Source organism: Alligator mississippiensis, chromosome 3, assembly GCF_030867095.1.
Source record: "Alligator mississippiensis isolate rAllMis1 chromosome 3, rAllMis1, whole genome shotgun sequence".
Classification (NCBI taxonomy): Eukaryota; Metazoa; Chordata; order Crocodylia; family Alligatoridae; genus Alligator; species Alligator mississippiensis.
Window position 1 is genome coordinate 175,591,497 of NC_081826.1, and position 17,785 is coordinate 175,609,281.

At 43.4% G+C, this 17,785-nt stretch overlaps 1 protein-coding gene and 1 long non-coding RNA gene across 5 annotated transcripts in view; one reads left to right on the plus strand and one right to left on the minus strand.

The window, feature by feature from the left end:
- MTAP (methylthioadenosine phosphorylase) overlaps positions 1-11,544 on the minus strand; it is a 54,956-nt gene extending 43,412 nt beyond the window's left edge. Inside the window, exons 1-2 of one of the 3 annotated variants that reach the window (XM_006271464.4) lie at positions 11,494-11,544; positions 5,540-5,626 (exon numbers count right to left, since the gene is read on the minus strand). In XM_006271464.4, coding sequence (XP_006271526.2) covers positions 5,540-5,626; positions 11,494-11,541 — 135 coding nt within the window. In that variant the 5' untranslated portion in view covers positions 11,542-11,544. Of the gene's footprint in view, positions 1-5,539; positions 5,627-10,704; positions 10,851-11,493 lie in introns of those variants that run through there. The other 2 variants (XM_014601144.3, XM_019480779.2) reach the window with 2 other exon arrangements.
- Positions 9,925-16,984, plus strand: LOC109281488 (uncharacterized). 2 transcript variants are annotated; one of them, XR_009460946.1, is made up of 3 exons: positions 9,925-10,398; positions 13,583-13,664; positions 13,784-16,984. It is a non-coding gene; the product is annotated as an uncharacterized LOC109281488 (long non-coding RNA). The 2 variants fall into 2 exon arrangements; XR_009460945.1 differs by lacking the exon at positions 13,583-13,664.
- The last annotated feature ends 801 nt before the right edge of the window (positions 16,985-17,785 follow it).

The following is a 17,785-nucleotide window of genomic DNA, read 5'->3' on the forward strand; positions in this document are numbered from 1 at the left end:
GCCATACATACATTAGACATCAAAATATGTTTGAATTACCTTGAAAAATTCTTGTCCTTGCAGTTTTGTTTTTCCATGCTGCCACTGCTTATATTTAAAAAAAATACTATATTTTTTCATGGAAACCCTGCAAGTCGGAGGCACACATGCGCAGACGAAAATACACAGTTAACCCTGCAAATAATACTGTTTATCTTGTTACAGCAATATTTGGGTTAGGCTGCTACAGTCTGTGAGACATCTGCAAGTACTGAGATTTTGTAGCTAGATTCCCTCCTGCTAACTTCTCCTGTGCCACCTACCTTAACCATAATCTCTTATACCCTTTACTACTGTAAAACATTTTATATTTACTTATACGTTAGTGGCCATGAAAATAACACAGTGGAAAAGGTAGGATTTTTGAGGACAAGCATTACACTGGTTACAAACAGGATGGGGTTAGACTCTTCTCAGTGGTGCCAGATGACAGAACAAGGAGCAATGGTCTCAAGTTGCAGCAAGGGAGGTTTAGGTTGGATATTAGGGAAAAAAACTCACCAGGTGGGTAATGAAGCACTGTGACAGGCTGCCCAGAGAAAATGGAATCTCTATGCTTGGAGGTTTTCAAGACCCGGCTAGACAAAGCCCTGGCTGGGATAATCTAGTTGAGGATGGTCCTGCTTTGAGCAGGGGGGTGGACCCAGATGATCTTTGAACCCTAATTTTCTATAATTCTACACAAGGAAAGGTTATTCAACTACACATCCAACTAACCTGTTATTCTACAGAATCACAGGAAAACAGAGGTGGAAGGGACCTCAGGAGGTCATGTGGTCCAAACCACCCTAGCCAACTAGCTCTCTAACCTGCACTTAAAAACTCCCAGTGATGAAAATTCTGCAACCTGTTTAAGTACCCTCTTCCAGGGCTCAGCCACTCTTATAGTTGGAAAGTTCTTCTTAATATCTAACCCAAGTCTCCCTTATTACAATCTATTAACACAAGGGACAATTAACTACCATCCTCTTTGCAACAACACGTTTTATATAGGAAGACGGTTATCAAATCCCCCCCTTGGTGTTTGTTTCCTCAGACCAAATAATCCTAGCTCTTCCAACCTTTCCTTCTACACGGCATTCACGAGACCACTGATCATTTATATTCTGACTTGCTCTCTGACAAGCCCAGTATTTCAAATCAATTCCCAAATTTACCTAACAGTTGTACTCCCTCCATCACAGAGAAATATCATTGCTTGAAACAAACCTATGTAATCTAGTAGGTATATTGTCTTTCTAGCTCTTATCCTTGAAATGTTTCCTTATTAAAAAGTTTAGGAGCTTTTCAGAGATGTTGATTTCTAGTTTGTTGACAAAAATAAATAGAACTGCAAGCATTACTGATTTCTTAAATTCTGGCTATTACTGATGTAGCTGAAACATTGCATTAATGTTTTAAACCCACTTCTGGGTTATCTTGGGTCTTCAAACAAACACGCCCATTTATAAAATGTTTAATTCTACTTATTCCTTCATGATAAAAAAATCTAATTAATTAATTAATTATTAACATATATTTTTAAAATGTCCACATTCATTTTAAGAAATACTGTGCTGTCAAATATTTGGTATAAACATTTTGTAATTTCATGGTATGTGCACTATTTCAGTTGTCATTTGACTTTACATGTGCTGTTTTATTAATGCATCACATATTGGCCCAGAGTTAGTATGATTATCGTCACATCTGAGTCAGAGACATCCTTTCACCTTGCTGCAGTCCTTGAGAAACACTTCTCCTCCCTATCATACAACTCTATTTGGCTGTTTTCATCATATGACCCATTTCAAATGTCACATTTTATTGGACCACCTATCACATTTGTAATTTTTCTGTCAATCAGTTTCAGAGAATTATGTTTTTTTACAAAAAGGGAATGTTCCAGAAATTTTATTTTTAGAATAGCAGCATATCCTGAACCTCTAAAAGAGTCCCCCTTTAATTTTAGTCTGCTAACATCTGAAACATTAACACTGCTATTTCCCTTATCAAATCCTTACATGCTATTCTGAACCAGATGTGGCTTTGGAGAACAAAATATATTTGGAAGCCTCAGAGAGTAAGATCTACTGAAATTCTCTCACTCACACCAAAACAAAAAATGGGAAAATAAAAGACTTGATTACTGCATCTATCAATATCCCACTGCAGTCAGTGGCTCGGTGGGACTGATGCAGGGATAGAGGGCTGACACAGAAGCAGTAGAGTAGGTCAGATTTGAAGTTGCAAAACAGTCTGACCTTGGATTACCTTGACTTTGGATAGCCATTCTATTTGCATGTAGGCCTGCTTCAACCTGCAGGCTTAATGACAGCAACTGCTATGTCAAGCAGTAAACAACTGTACAGCACACATCTTAGGCATGCTCACTGAGAACATACATTTCTCATCACATATGGTAAACAATGATCATGTGAAAAATAAGGTGGCAAGAGAAGGTTAAAAAAAACCTAGAACAGCAAATTTTGTGTTGCTAACTACAAGCATTCCTAAACCTTCACACAATATTTAAATTTAACAAGGTGAATAAGCAAGATGCACTATAATGGGTGGTAAAGAAGTAATGGAAGGATCAATTAGAGGTTGTAATCCATTAGGAGGTAACCCAGAAAAAGACCATTTCTTCTGAGTGGAGAACTATGATCTCTCCTCCAGCCTTGTTAACCCTGCCACATCAAGGAACAATTTCCTAATGGGGTTTAGTTTGAGGCACGCAGTTGGTAAGATAATAAAGCTTCACTAGGACACATTTAAAACCCTAGTAGCACATTTTTTTCTTTCAGGCAAAAAAATCTAACAAAGCTAACACCCTAAGTAAAGCTTTTAAAGTATTACTGGATTTCTAAGTATGCTAATATTTGTGTCATTAAATACAATTTAAATAAAACCAAATGAACATTAAAAGATGATGCAAAGCAGAAAAGGAAACAAAGCAAAAACAGTACAGTTAAACTTTATTTATGCAAATAAAGACAACTGGGCCAGTAGTTTCCTTTGTCTTTAACACATTTAGATGATATGTAGGCTGGCAGGAAAGTTTTTATATTAGAACTTCGCTGGTTCAAAAAGAAAAAAAAAAAACAGGGACAAAACCTAACTCAATATAGTAAGAAGTAATATCATGATGGAGAACCGAACAAAATCATACAGACGGGAGCAGTATCCCACAAAGTAGAGTTCTTTGAAAGAACTAGACTACAGGTCCCATGATGACTTGATTAAAATGAAGAAAATTTAAATGAACTGCTATGTCAGCATTTGAGAGGTTGAAAGAAGAGGTTAATTCTGATCTCATTTGACCTAGCTGTCTTGCAACATGTTTAGAAAGCTGACTGCATAGCAGAAGAGAAAACCATGGCTTTTAAGGTAAGTATCCAAGCCTATGACAGAAAAGAACAAGCCAGTAGACTGATATGACAGAAAAGAACAAAAGAAGAGTTTGAAAACTATTTGGCCCACAAAGATTTCCTGTTGACTCTTGAAAACTATCTATAGAACTGAGTTCTGTCCTCCAGGTCTGAACAGCTAAAGATTTCCCAGCAGTCTTAGAATTCAACCCTGAAGAAAGACCAAAAGCTTGCCCCTACAAAGGGGTGAGTAATCTTGAAACTTCTGACTTGACTGTCTATTGGGGACTTATCACTTAGAGAGCTGCTTAACATCAGGAGAGCTCAGACAATATCACTCCCTCAAAACACAATTTAAAGGTGCAGGTGTGGGGGGGCGGGGAATAGAGACAGAAACCCAATTTATCAATGAAAAAATTCCTTTTTTAAAGACAAGCATGATTGACAGTTATTTTATCAAAGTAATTAGGAGGAAAGAACTGCAAATGTTCATGCTATGTTTAGTAAAACAGAGTTTATTATATGATGCATGAGGAAACAGCAACCTTTTGAGCAGGTTAGTGTGGGAGAAGATGACTCAAGTAACTTATTTTAAACACATGCACACCCATCAGCACACCACCCCTTCTTATGCATCTGAAAGCCAAAGAACAACTGCAAGTTCCTCCACATGAAACAACTTCTGTTGCTACATACCATGCTTGCCTCATGCACTCAAGTGGTAGAAGCAAATTTACATGCAGCCAACGGTCCCACAGATGCCCATTCTAGCACTCTGGAGATACAGTATAACCTCACTAGAATGAACCCTGTTTATAAAAAACCCTTGCTTCTAACAGTCCCAACAGCAGGAACTGATTTTTTCATTATGATAATACAACAAATTGATTAACTCTATTACAGCAACTGTGAATCTTTAATTAACTTTTCTCCTGGTTCTATGAGGGTTTATTATAATGGGGTTTTATGGTATTTTAGAAGATCTGAGTTTTATTCCCAAGTTTTCTACAGATTTTGTTTGGTGACCTTAGGAAAGTAATTTATCTGAGTTCTTCGTCTGTAAAATGTGAATATTAATATGCATCGTCTTCCACACCTTGTCTGCCTCATCTATATAAACTGTAAAATCTTTTGGGGCTAGGTATGACTTTCAGAGTAGCCTACACAGAGTCAGCTACCCTTATAACTGTAGGACAAGATCCTCATCACAGCTGCATTCTCTTCTCTGCAGCTGAAGGCTGAAATAACATAAAGGGCATGTCCAGACATGCATGCAAATGCAGAAGCATGCATCTCCTGCAGCACAATTATCAGTAGCACATATTTGTGCTATTGTTTTTTGTCCCAGGGCATGACCCTACATATGTGCTCCACCACACAGCATACTAACTTGGGTGGGGTAGGTGAGGCAACCTTACCTGGGGGCCTTCCAGGGCATCAGCAGCACCAATCCAGTCACTCAGAGCTTGGACAGCAACCAGTGTGTGGCTCCAACTGGCCAGGCTCTGTTTCTGGCAGCACGTGCTGCTGCCACTTGCACCATGCTTTTTTTTAGGGGTGGGGTGTTTCTGACACCGAGATCTCCTAATGTCAAATTCTAGTGCTGTGCTGCAAATTAGCAGCATGACAAGTGGGTGCATGTGCCCTGTGTATGGTTTGTGGTGCCTCAAGCAGCTTTGAGGTGCTGCAAACCACAAGTGTACACACATCTGGACATGCCCAAACAGTTTTAAAAACCTTGAATTAGAACCATACAGGCTGTTCAAAAGAATCTCTTTACCCCATACCCCAACAAAGCAGGCTGCTGCAATTTTGGAAGGTCTTTAACATACACCAGGAGCTGCAGGGCAGCCAACTTAAAGCTACTACATCCCACTCCTGGACTACCAATTCTGTTTGGCACTTCTAATCTCACCCCTAATGTTCAAAGAACAAACTATAAATGTTCAGGGTGGAGTTTATTCTCTTCTGTACATGATCTTTTTTCTCAATGCCATTAACCGGCCAACATATGGGAATGGAAGAAAAAACCCTGATCTTGCGATATCTCCCTTTTATGAAAGGGACCTAAACTGAAAAATTCAACAGTGAGCAAGCAAACATCTAAAAATGTATGTCTTAGTAAACAGTAAGAAAACAATTATACAGACCTTGCCATACGGAGTCTCAATGTATTTTTCTGTTCTTCCTTCTAAGAGGTCAGGATCATCCAGACCAGTTCCACCTATAATTCCAATCTTACAAATAAGCAAACAAAAGCTCATATTAGAACTCTAGAAATCACACTGCATTTTAAATCTTACCTTCAGTTCTTGGTCCCCAACAAGGAATTTTTTTTTGAGTCATTCTTCTAGAAACGACATAGAACCATGGACCCTAGAAGCACCAGTCATTATCATCAAAGCAGTTACCGCCAGAGACATATAGGTAGGTTTACAGGCAGACTTTAGATCCTATGCTATTTAATTTGCCAAATATAAGGTACTGACTATTACTTCCCTGCTTAAGTAGAGATCCAATTAAAAAGCTATAAAAACAGCACAAAGAAAGAGTTACTGGTTAATCGTTTATCCTACCATGGAAAGAAAAAGACTCATATGCCACACTGTGGTGGTCACAAAAACTGGAACCAGACATATATAAATAACTTCCCAGCAGCAGCTGCTTCCAAGTTATATAGGGAAAAGACAAGGAATCATTTTAGTGAATTGCCAACTAGTTAGATTTGACTGTCAGACAATTTTTTTGGCTGTGTGGCCTCAAAAAAAAATCTTACCAAGCTCCAAGGACCAAATGAAGCAAGCTACTGAGTCTTTCAAACCTATTTACTGCCCCACAGAAGGTCTTATATGAGGTCATACGATATACAACAATAAGTCAAAGCCTTGGTGCTCAGTCTCAGAATGGAGGCTGAGGCCTAAGTTTTCCTCTCTTGACTACAATAAGCCCTTTCAACAAGATCAAGTGCCCACTGATTATTGGCAAAGAGCAAAACAAATACTCATTACTAAACCAGTTAGACGGACAATTTGCAATAACTTTTGTATGTCAATCCTATTATATTGGTGTAATTATTTAAAATAATTACATCTAAATGTAAATAATAAAAATCAAATGACAAATTGTATTTGAAACAAAACATTTGGGTAGAGGTTGACTTTTGTTTCTTTGAAAAAATTTTTATAGTAAATTTATTTCCAACAATGGAACGAAAAGATAGTCAAAATGTTAGAATTTCCTGCAGAACAGAAATTCTGACTTTTGACCAGCTCTAAATAAACCAGAAGAGGAAATGGGGAAGATGGGAGAAAATATATCTACTGCACAGTAAAATAAGGCCCTTACCTATCTGTCAGCCACAAACCCTATATACCCTGAACACCAAAATCTTTCCCTAAGATTTGAAGGTACTTTGAGACCACATGTTCAAATCCAGAAACTGCTTTCTCTTGGGCTGGAACTCTCCCACTTTACAGTAAGAATACACACCAATCATTTGCCTTCAGGAAGTCCTCCAATACCTTCCCACAATTCCCTGCAAAAGGCAGACAAGTTCTCTCATGTTATTTTAGAAAAAAAATGAGCATCTGAGTACAAATGACACATCCAGGTAAGTATAAAAACAACAAGGATGCATGGGTACAGCTTTTCAGTGAGGACATCTGCAATACCACATCACAGCAGTGTGCGTTTTGCTATCAAGCAATCTTACACAAATGCAAAGATCTAAAGAAAGCATCCATGTTTCTATTTCCTGATTCTATATGTGGTTTTCTGTAGGGGAACAGTTTTCATAAACCCCACAAAGGCATCTTCAGCTAGTAATAATATGAAAAATATAATTAAAATTCTGCTCAGGATGTGAAAAAACAAAACAAAACCCCACCACTAGGTACTGGTGCAGTCTGACTAGAGTCAACTAATTCCAGCATAGAATTTCTGACAACTATGGAAAATGTGTTTAGCTTTACAGAATATAGCAAGAAAGAAAGTTGTTTCTTAGTCTGGATTCCCCCAGCACACATCTTTGGTTTTTTGGAGGTTGATGCAATTGCAACTTAGGTTAGATCAGGCTCTTGCAAAGGCTATTTTTTTATTGCACAATGCAGCTTACAGACAGCAAAATACAGGCACAGTCCCTAACACTCCATGGCCTTCTAAAACCAAAAGTAGATTACAAGACTTCCGGTTATTGTGAGTACCACAACATGGTGACCTGCCTATTAGGGGCCACATAGCTGTGGTCACAAGCACTGCGCCCAAGCTAGTTGGCACTGTGCTAAGTCATGTGATGCTGAGAGATGGAACTAATTTGCTGGCCTGCCTGCACTGATATGCAAATGCAGTTAAGGAAGTAACCCCACGACTACTTCCGAATGCGGAAGTGATATAGCCATTTTCCTCGGCACCATGAACTATTATGCAGATCTAGATGAGGCTGGACCAGAGCTGAAGTTTTCAAGCAAGGTTTGAGTACTGCCTCTTCTCTTTATTAACAACTAGACTAATGGCAGCCTTGAAATTAATGGCTGTTGGTCAGTTTTATAGCCAGTAATGCTACAAGGGCTCCTGACTGGCTCCAAATATCTAATCGCTGAGTCCATACTGCTGTAATGTTACCTGTGAGCATGGCACCGCCTGGTACTGATCTAGACCAATTCTTCAAATTCAGGACAAAATTGTTGTTTCAGGAAGGCCTGGGAGGGAAGCAGGGGGACAGGGACACTAAGATTCCCAAAATTCAGGCTCATCCCAGCGTATCCAAGACAGTTGATTGCTTTACTTTAATAAAAACACTACCATTTAAAAAATATTTTTTTCTATCCGTTATACACAGCTTGCACAGCTTGCTGCTTTTTTAATTGCTGGTTACTGTTGCAAGGACCGTTTCAGTTTTAAGTGGAGGAGTTTAAATCATCCTGAGCTGCTACAATGTGAATGACAGGCCTGTTCCGTCAGCACAGTTGCAAAGCTCTCTCAGAGAAGTTAAGGATCAGTAGCTTTTAAATAAAAAATAAAACATGTACCCATGTCCAGCAAGCAGAAATCCCAATAATCTGAATTTTAAACAAGACAACACTCTATCAGTCTCTTGATTTCTGCAACCCTGTGTTTATAAGCCTCACTAACTCTTTTTCTATGACTATTAGCTCATTGGTCATCTTTTTTTTCAATAAGCAGAATGCATGGTTTTCACTAAGTGCCAAATACTCTTCTATGAAAAAGCCTCACACAGATGATGATGGGAACCATACTTCCGTCATTTTAACAAGATACCCTTCTCCTTTTGGCACCATCTTGTGCTTCTGTTTGTTAGTGCCTCACCACAACCCTTAATGCATTTGATGTAGAGCAGGTTTACAAGAAAAGAAACCACAACAGATGTGTTCAAATATTTTTCATAAAGTGGGATATTTGTCTCTGGTGTTAGGAGTATGGGAGGGAGGAAGGAACACCTGTTTCTTCATGAAAATAATCATGACTCCTGAAAGCTGGAATTTCTGTGTGAATTATTTACCTGAAAATCTATACCTAGAATGTGTTATAGAATATTTGTTATTTAAAATTCGAATACACTAGTCATCCTAATATGGAATAGAAGTACAACAATGCTACTTAAGGTCTAAAAAAAACCCCCAAAACCCCCCCAACCACTGAAAATTGTTCAAGTATGCTACTTAGCAAGTACCAGAAGAGTAATTAATATATTGCAAAAAATCAAGATAACATTTTTATTATTCTTTGATATTCTAAAAAACCCCACAAAAGGGCAAATTACTGAAGTTACTGAGTATTTTGTTTTTAAACCACATAGCTGACACCAAAACTAGTCCTCAATTTGCAGAAATTGTAAAATGAAATGTAGCTCAATTTCTTCCCTCAATGCTTAGGAAAAATAAAAGCAGCTGTAAAAAAGAAAAAAAGAAAGATCTTTATTAGGAGACAAATTACAAAGGCCTCACATTTTGCATGTAAACTTTCAAAAATATACTTTATTCAAATCTTTTAAAAATGGTTAAGGCAGCCTCCTTAACCTCTTAAGTTTGGGTCTAATTTTTGTTTATCCCCTCAGATGCAACTGCAACTGCAGCAAGGTATTCGTATGGCTCTTATCACACTGGGGGGGGGGGGAGAGGGGGCACTGAACAACACCCCAAAGATTTAACTACAGCCAAGGTAAGTCAGGAAGTATTCTGGTAGGTATTATGCCCATTTTTACAGTGGGGAACCGAGTGCAGGTAATGGTGCAATGGGATCCACTGCATGATCCACACAACTGAACCTCCTGCCACACCACACATGCACAGCAGGAGGTGTGATTGTGGGATCCAGCACCAGATCCTATCACACCTTATTGCCAGTACAAGCCTGGGATTGCCACCCCACACTCCCCCTGCACTGGCAAATAGGATTCAGGCCCAGCTGCAGCTCACATGTAGCCAGAGCCCAGTCCCACAGCTGACTGGAATGAGCCCTGGCTGTGCCCCACATCAGCTATAGGACATACCCCGGCAGCTGTGGGGACACAGGTTACCCATGCCAATTAAAGCTGGACCAAAACCAACTGTGAAATCATTACACATTCTCCAGCAATAACTTCCTAGCCAAACGGACCTTGTTTTAAGACACCAGCATTAAAATGCATGCGTAGCCGGCCTAAATGAATTGCACCGTTACCCAGGCAACGCGCAATACATGTAACGGCGCAACACACAGAGCAGGGTCGCAGGGACCAAAGGAGCAGGTTCTCCTGCCTGCAGAGGGCATCACAGCGGCTGTCTGGACTCTTAAGTCAAGTCCCATTGCACTGGATCCCTGGAGGGCTGCCCCAAGCCTTGCTCTCAGCTGTCCCTCTGAAGCCACAAAACCGGGGGGAGGAGGAGGATCCACTGATTCCCTCCCCTTTTGGCAGGCTTTTCAGCAGGTTCATAGCAAAGTAGGGCCGGAAAGGACCTCGTGAGGCCCTGCTCCCGTGACAACATCCTGACTAACCCGGGTTGGTACCAAGGTAAGGACCGGCTGCTGCTTCCCTGCTCAGCAGTGGGCACCCACCCCGGCAGCCTGTGGGCACACATCATCAACCTGGTGCTGCGCTACTGGAAAGAAACTCCAGAGTGGTTGCGGCAGGGCAGATGCTCCCTGGGGCTGGGAAGCTCTGCCCTGCAGCCCTGACTCGTCCCCACGAGCAGCCCCACGCAGCCCAGGGCCGGAGGCTCCGCGCGCCGCTCCCGGGGAAAGCGGCACGCAGGGCCCCGGGCTGCTCCCGCCAGGCTAGTGCACTGGCGGCGCACGTCCTCTCTGCCGCGCCACCTACCTTTACCGCCGCCATGGCCGGAAAGAGGCAGTCCCGGCGGAAGGAGTCACGGCTGCTGTGGGTGCGCTCAGCCGGGCCGGCACGGAGCCGCTCGGGCGGCCGCGGCCTCTGTATCGAAGCCCAGAGAAAGGGCTGGGTGCCTTTGCACGGGCAGAGCAACAAGCGTGTCAAGAAAGCCCCGGGGAGAGGCGGGGAGCCCCGCCCCCCAGATCTGTACACGGGGCAGGAGTGGGTGAGCGCTGTGGGCTTGGGCTCCTGCCCTGCTGCCCTCCCCTGGGGCTTCTTCAGTCCAGCAGGTGCGACCCGGCGACGCAGGAAAGCTGCTTATCGCTGCGAGCTCCACACTGCCGTGGCAATATGTCCCCTGTGCAAGGCAGCAGTAATGGGCACAACCCTACACCAATGCCCCTGTATGTGTACAGGATGTGTTGCCAGGCAGTGCAGAGCTCGCAGAGGCAAGCAGGTTTCCTGCACAGCCCCGCTCTGCCCTGCCATGCCGGGTCACACCCACTGGGCCCACCCTCATCCCACACACAGATCTGGAGGACACATGCCCTCTCCCCTCCGTGAGCACGCACAACAGCGGGGAGCTGGGCCCACCCCTGTCCCACTAAGGCCCTGTGGCTGCGCGTTGCACCACTGGGCCCACCCCTGTCCCACTAAGGCCCTGTGGCCGCGCTTTGCAGCACCGGTCCCCAATCCCCACATACTACCCAGCTTGGCCGCAGCCCCAGCCTTGCCTATCTGCCTCACTCCCTATAGGGACCTCCCTCCCTCTCACCCACTTACCTGCAGGAGCAGCTCTCTAGGCTGCCTGGCAACCATGTGCATATACATTAGGGCTACCCGAAGCTTCAGTAGCTGTTTCGATTAGACACTGTTTCAACTCGTTTCAAGCTCAAAACAGTGAAATTGAAACAAAATGAAGGGCTTTGAAACAGCCTCCAATCGAAATGAGGGCAGTTGAAACATTTCAAAAGTCTTGAAACAGTTCAAATTTCGAAGCAGCCAGGTGGCAGGGGAAAGCCAGGGCTGCACTCCAAGCAGCTCCACAGCACAAGGTGGGTCAGCCCAGCGGGGAGCACAGCTCTGGCTCTCCCCCTCCTGCTGCTGGGCTGCACTCTGTGGGGCTGGTGGAGCCAATTGGAGTACAGCACCAGTTCTGCCCACCTCCCACCACCAGGCTGTGCTCCAATCAGCTCTGAGAGCCCCATGGAACTCAGCCCAGTGGCGGGAGGCAGACAGAATCAGTGCCCACTGGGCCCACCCCCATCCCACGCACAGATTGGGGGGCACGTGCCCCCTCTTTTCCCTGCAGGAGTGCGCACAGCAGCAAGGAGCCGGGCCCACCCCCAGAAAAGCTGCTCATGGCCCTGTCCCATGCCCCACCAGGGCCCTGTGGCCATGCACTGCAGGCCCGGGCCCCATTCCACATGCCCTCAACTTGTTTTGAGCTTGAAACAACAAAATCGAAATTAAATGAAGGGCTTCAAAACAGCCTCGAACCAAAACGAGGGCAGTCAAAATGTTTCGAAAGTTTTGAAATTTCAAAGCAGCCAGGTGGTGGGAGGCAGAGGAGACCCAGGGCTGCGCTCCAAGTGGTTCCACAGCCCCATGTGGCTCAGCCTGGCAGGGAGCACAGCCCTGGCTCTCCCCATCTCCTGCCACCAGGATGTGCTCTGTGGGGCTGGCGGCGGGAGGTGGGGATCATTTTGACAAGAACTACTGCTGTGCCCAGCTGAACTTTGGGTGATTGGGGCCACACCTCAGAGAAGCTGAAAGACAGAGACTGCTTCTTTGCCTGTGAGGATGAGGTAACTATCACTTTCACAGCTAAATATACTGGGCTTTGCTTTTAGCAGTGTTCATTTAACAGTGAATACTTGTAGTAAATAAAGTCTTTCTGTCATTCATACAACAAGTTGTCATGTCAATCCTTTATACACTAGTCCTGAATCCCATTTTAAACCTAACAGTTAGTGCCACACCACAAGCCATATTTTCTCCCTTAGCTTTTTCTTCAAAGCTCTTATCAAGTAGCTTGGTAGCCTGCCAATCTGTCTTCTCCCCCAGGAGCTCCTTTCCCTGAAGTATGCAAGGCTAGACTACCTGCTTTGCCTCAGGCTGTGGGCTTATATGCTTTGAAGCAGCACCTCTTCCAGTCATGTGACTTTCCAGCCACACACACGGGTTTGCCCTTTTGGTTAGCAGCGAGTCTGCTCACTTCTACTGCAGCCTAACCTGGCTGCTTGCAGCCTTTAGTTACCTGGAGATCTGCCTCTTGGCTGCTTATTGCACTGCAGTTTGCTTTTGCTTAGCTGCTTGGCCAAACCTTAAGCTTGGCTTGCTGCACTCTCCTCTTAAAGTAACAGAAACTTCTGGCTCCCTGTTACAGTATTTGTGTGTGTATATTATATATATACTAGATGCCCCATGCAGTATTGCTTGCATGAAAATCCAATGAGCCAATTTTTGCTTGAGATCACATTTTATTGAACTTCAGTAGCTTCACAACACTTTTGTATACACAAAATCCTGAAACATATCACACTTTCTTACTGTAAGTGCTTTACAACACTTCCATATATACAACATTTCTGGTTTTGTGACTGGGTTTGCCCTGGATCTGCCCAGAGTGTATGTAGTTTGTACTGTGGGGTCCCTATAGGAGGTATCTTCCATAAAGTTAGGTCCAGCTGTCCCTGCCAACAACACATTGAAGTCCATGTGTGCTCCTGTGCCCAAAGATATGCACCGCAATGACTGCATAGCGTACGTCCTGCAAGAGCTACAGCATCAATTTCATGATGCCCAGCAAGTATTTCAGCTATGAGCATGAGACCCTCACAGTTTCTAAAGTGAGCACTCCTCTTTTCAGCTTGACGACTTCTTGCTGCCTCAGCACGGTATTGTCATATTTTCAGTTGCTCCTGATCACTAAGCTGCTCCCGCTGCAGAACGTGAGTTACTTCATCTTGCGCTCTATACTAACATCGTCTGGCTTCTGCAGCTTGCTGTTGCTGCTGATGTTGTGTTGCTTCATCAAGCTGAGCACATTGTCTTCTCATTGCCTCTGCAGTTTGCTGCTGCTCTCGTCGATGTTCCTCTGCAGACTGTCTTGAACGTCGCTGACGATGATAAGAAGCATTTTGTTCACATTCCCCCTCCAATTGTCTTGCACATAGGTGACGCTGATATGATGCATTCTGCTCTACATAGTCGGTTGGGTTTTTTGCATGTTGTCATTCCTGTTGCTGTTGTTGTTGCTGTCTTTGTAAGGCTCGACATTCGTCCATTAGGTGTGGTTTTTGTTGCTGGTGTTTCTTTTGTGGATCCTAGCTGCTTTTCTCACTGTTATATTGGGGTCATAGGCGATCGTTTCCTCTTGCGCACATTGAAATTCTGCCGAGTTCCCAATGTTATGTTGAGATCTGGATCGCAATAAGCAGCTGTACGTTGCTGTCATGTCCTCTCATTCCTACTCCGTATTTTTGTCACATATCGTACTTGACTTCTTGTCTTCGTTGCATTGAATGACAAACTGACAGACAATACCAAAGGATGCGAATGGCCGAATGTGGCTTATATACAGTAGGACTTGAGAGCCCAGAATGAACCCGACATGGCTATGCCCTGCTAAAACATTCAGTACTGTAATGGCCTGAAGGGTAATGCTGCATGTAAGCCTGGCCAGCAGGCAGCACCTCACCCACGCACACACATCAGTGAACTTGGTTCTCTCACCCAACTCCCTCCTTGAACACTTTCATCTGTCACAGTGAGGCTTCATACTTACTAATGGAGATGGCACGCAATACGCGTAATAGTATAGATTACATATACACACGCGTGCACAAGCATAGCACAAGCTTTCTGTTGGATGTGGTCCATAACATGAGATCCCTCCTGAGCATGTGTGCACTGATTAGAGGTGGGCAGGTTCTAGAATAGCTAGACTTTCCACCTTCATGATGTCAGTGACCCACTTACACCTGGGGAGCATGCACAGTAGCTTGTGTGGTCCAGTAGAGCAGTGCTTCTCAAACTATCTGAAGTGGCAGACTGGCAAATTTTTTTCCATTGAGCCAGGGACCGGTGCCCAATTCAGCCAGTGGCAGCAACTGCATGTAACAGTGCTATACAACTGTGCGACCGGCTGTTTCTCTTTCCTCACCTCACATGACATGACGTCACCTGGAGTGTTGGAACGTACGAACTGTGGCACTATGACATATCAATGTTATGCTTCTGAAATATTTCTTTCCTGGCAACTCGCTGCAGACCAGCGAATATATTTCTTTCTTTCCTAGCAACTCGCTGAAGACCAGCGACCGGTGGCTCGTGAACCAGCACTGGTCCACAGACCAGCACTTTGAGAAGCACTGCAATAGAGCACCATGTGCTACACCTGAGTGCCGAGAGCACCATAGTAGGGTGTCGTGTGCACAGGAGTATGATTGGTGAGAAGAATGACTGACACATGGTGTGATTTTGGTGAGTATTTAAGGAATCCTGAGGTGTGATTCAGCATGCGAATGGAATATGGAGGCTTGAGAGTACTTAAGGTTTGAATGGTCTGTGAGCTTACTTGGATGGTGATCATACCCGCGTGTCTTAGGTGTACGAGCAGGACTGCAGCAGTGTGAGAGAGAGGGGTGACCTATCAGATCGGATTATAATCGGATACTTACCTGAAAAAGTGTTATTGGATCGGGACCTCGATCATCCATTGGACTGGTAATTATCACTCTTCCCTCACTCTTGGTCCGAGTACCCTCTGAGGGAAAGCACTGAGGGCCTGGCTGTCACTCCAGCTCAGGGAGCCTGTGAAGGCCCTTGGCTGTCCCCTGGCAGCTCTGTTTATGGCGCATTTCAGTTAACCAGTATATATAGTTCATGCTTGATGTTATGTACATTTCCTACTGTTAATCTTGTTTTTGTTGTGATCATGAATTTCTAATATACTTGTGAACTTTATTGGAGCCTTGGTGTATTTATAGGGTAAATGAGGGCGGGCTGTAGCTCTATGTATATCCCTGACCCCAAAATCCACCTCTAACAGAGATAACACACGAAAGGCGCTTTCTGAGGAGGCCTAACAACCCTCCGCCCCTTAGATTTCTCATAGGTGGTCAGTGTCCAGGACAACCCGGCACTGTCCGCCTTTCATTTTGAGAGTAGAACTCATTTCATCAGGTATTGTCAAAGCCATCTGATGAAGTGAGTGTCAGCTTATGAAAACTTGTACTATATATATAATCTACTTTAATTTCCCTGAATCTACCCTGCCTTCTACTAAGCTTTATCAGACCATTGCAACTGGTAACATGTAAGTTTGGATTCCCTTGTTGCTGATGGAATCCAAGACATGCTGCTTTTCATATAGTTGTAACCAAATTTAACTCTTTTTTTGCCCATGAACAGCAGTGGTGTAGGAAGGAATAGTCTTGGATTTCTTTTCTGTTTAGTTTTGGATTTTTCTCTTTTCCTTACTTTCTCCGTCCCCCACTTTTTGGTCTGAAGCAATTCATATAAAATTGTACTATGCATTATGTAATGAATTGGAGATGTATAAATTGTATTTTGTGGTTTTTGTTATGTTTTAAATTTATAAGTGATATACCATGCTTTGCATTACACCGTGTCTTTTAAGCTTGTTCTGTATTATTAGATTATAGTTTGCAAATACTGTATTCTCTGTAAGACTACTCACACCTTAGCTGATCACCCAGTGAATGGAAGTATGAAGGAAAGTATGAATGGGAATTGATAGCACTGCTGTAGACAAAGGGGATTTCCCTTACTTGCAAGCTAATGAGATCAAGGGTGTTCCTGAAACATTGGCCCGGACAGAGGCTGTAGCAGACTTAATCATGAACAGACAAACTGAGACCAGAATTGCTACCTACGTGCCAGAGGGCATGAAGTGATTTGCCCCACCCAATTGGGCAGCCGATCACTAGGGCACCACAGAAGTCTGCCATACAGGTATAAAGTGCAGTGAAAAGTGAGTCCTGGCGGCACCCCTTTTATCCAGCACCCAACCTACCATACCAGAAGGATGAAACCGGTGACCCCCTTCTGGAGATAACACCACCTCAGAGAAGCTTTGACCGGCCATCAACAGCAGACCCGCAGTACCTCGGATAGGTAATAATCTACATTGATACTCCACTGTTGCTGCAGAAGCTGTGCATCTGCATGTGCGTTACCTTGGGGCTGATCAGCTAATATCAGATCTTTACTTTCTGTTTAATAAATTTGAATTACTAAGACCTCATGTTGGCTCTTGTCTCTAGTGGGTTATGGAATAGAGAAAATCCCACACAATTTACTGATTCGTTTTGATGCACTGGCTGGGGGAGTAGTTAACTGATTGCACAATTTCACAATGATTACACACTTAATTTATACAACACAATTTATTTTAAAACTCTTTGCTACGTATATAACACTGCTTAGCTTTAAGAAACACCACAAACATTAAAAACACAATAATTACATATATTAGAAACAATGCTCCGAATGCACTTCCTTCCCAAACAATACTATAAGAATTAGTGTTACAAAAACAACTACAATTACAACTAAAAGTTAAATTTGAATCAATACTATTATTTTCATAATATACTTACAATCCTAGAATTCCAAGAAGCCAAATACCAAAATATGGTTTCATTCCTCAGTAGTACGATTCAATGGGTTGGCCTCAGTAGTACGGTTCAATGAAATGGGCTCAGCAATACAATTCAATAGGCTGGCCTCAGCAGTGATAGGACTAAGTCCCCTTCCTTCAGTCCTTTTCAGGTGCTCCGCGGCTTCAGCGTGAACTAAGAGATTCGTGTTCACGGAGAGGGTGGTTTCAGGTGATCAGTCTGAACCGGGCTATACTTGCGATTTTTCCTTCGTTGTTCTACAAGTATAGTCACCTCCAAATTGGGACAGCAAGTTACCATTTTTATTGAGCGAGTTGCCGTCAGAGGGCTCCTCCTACTCAATATATGTCACTGTTCCCAAATTTGGGCTCGGATCTTACTCAACAGATTCTTTTACCTTTGTTGAGCATTTTAAATTACCTTTG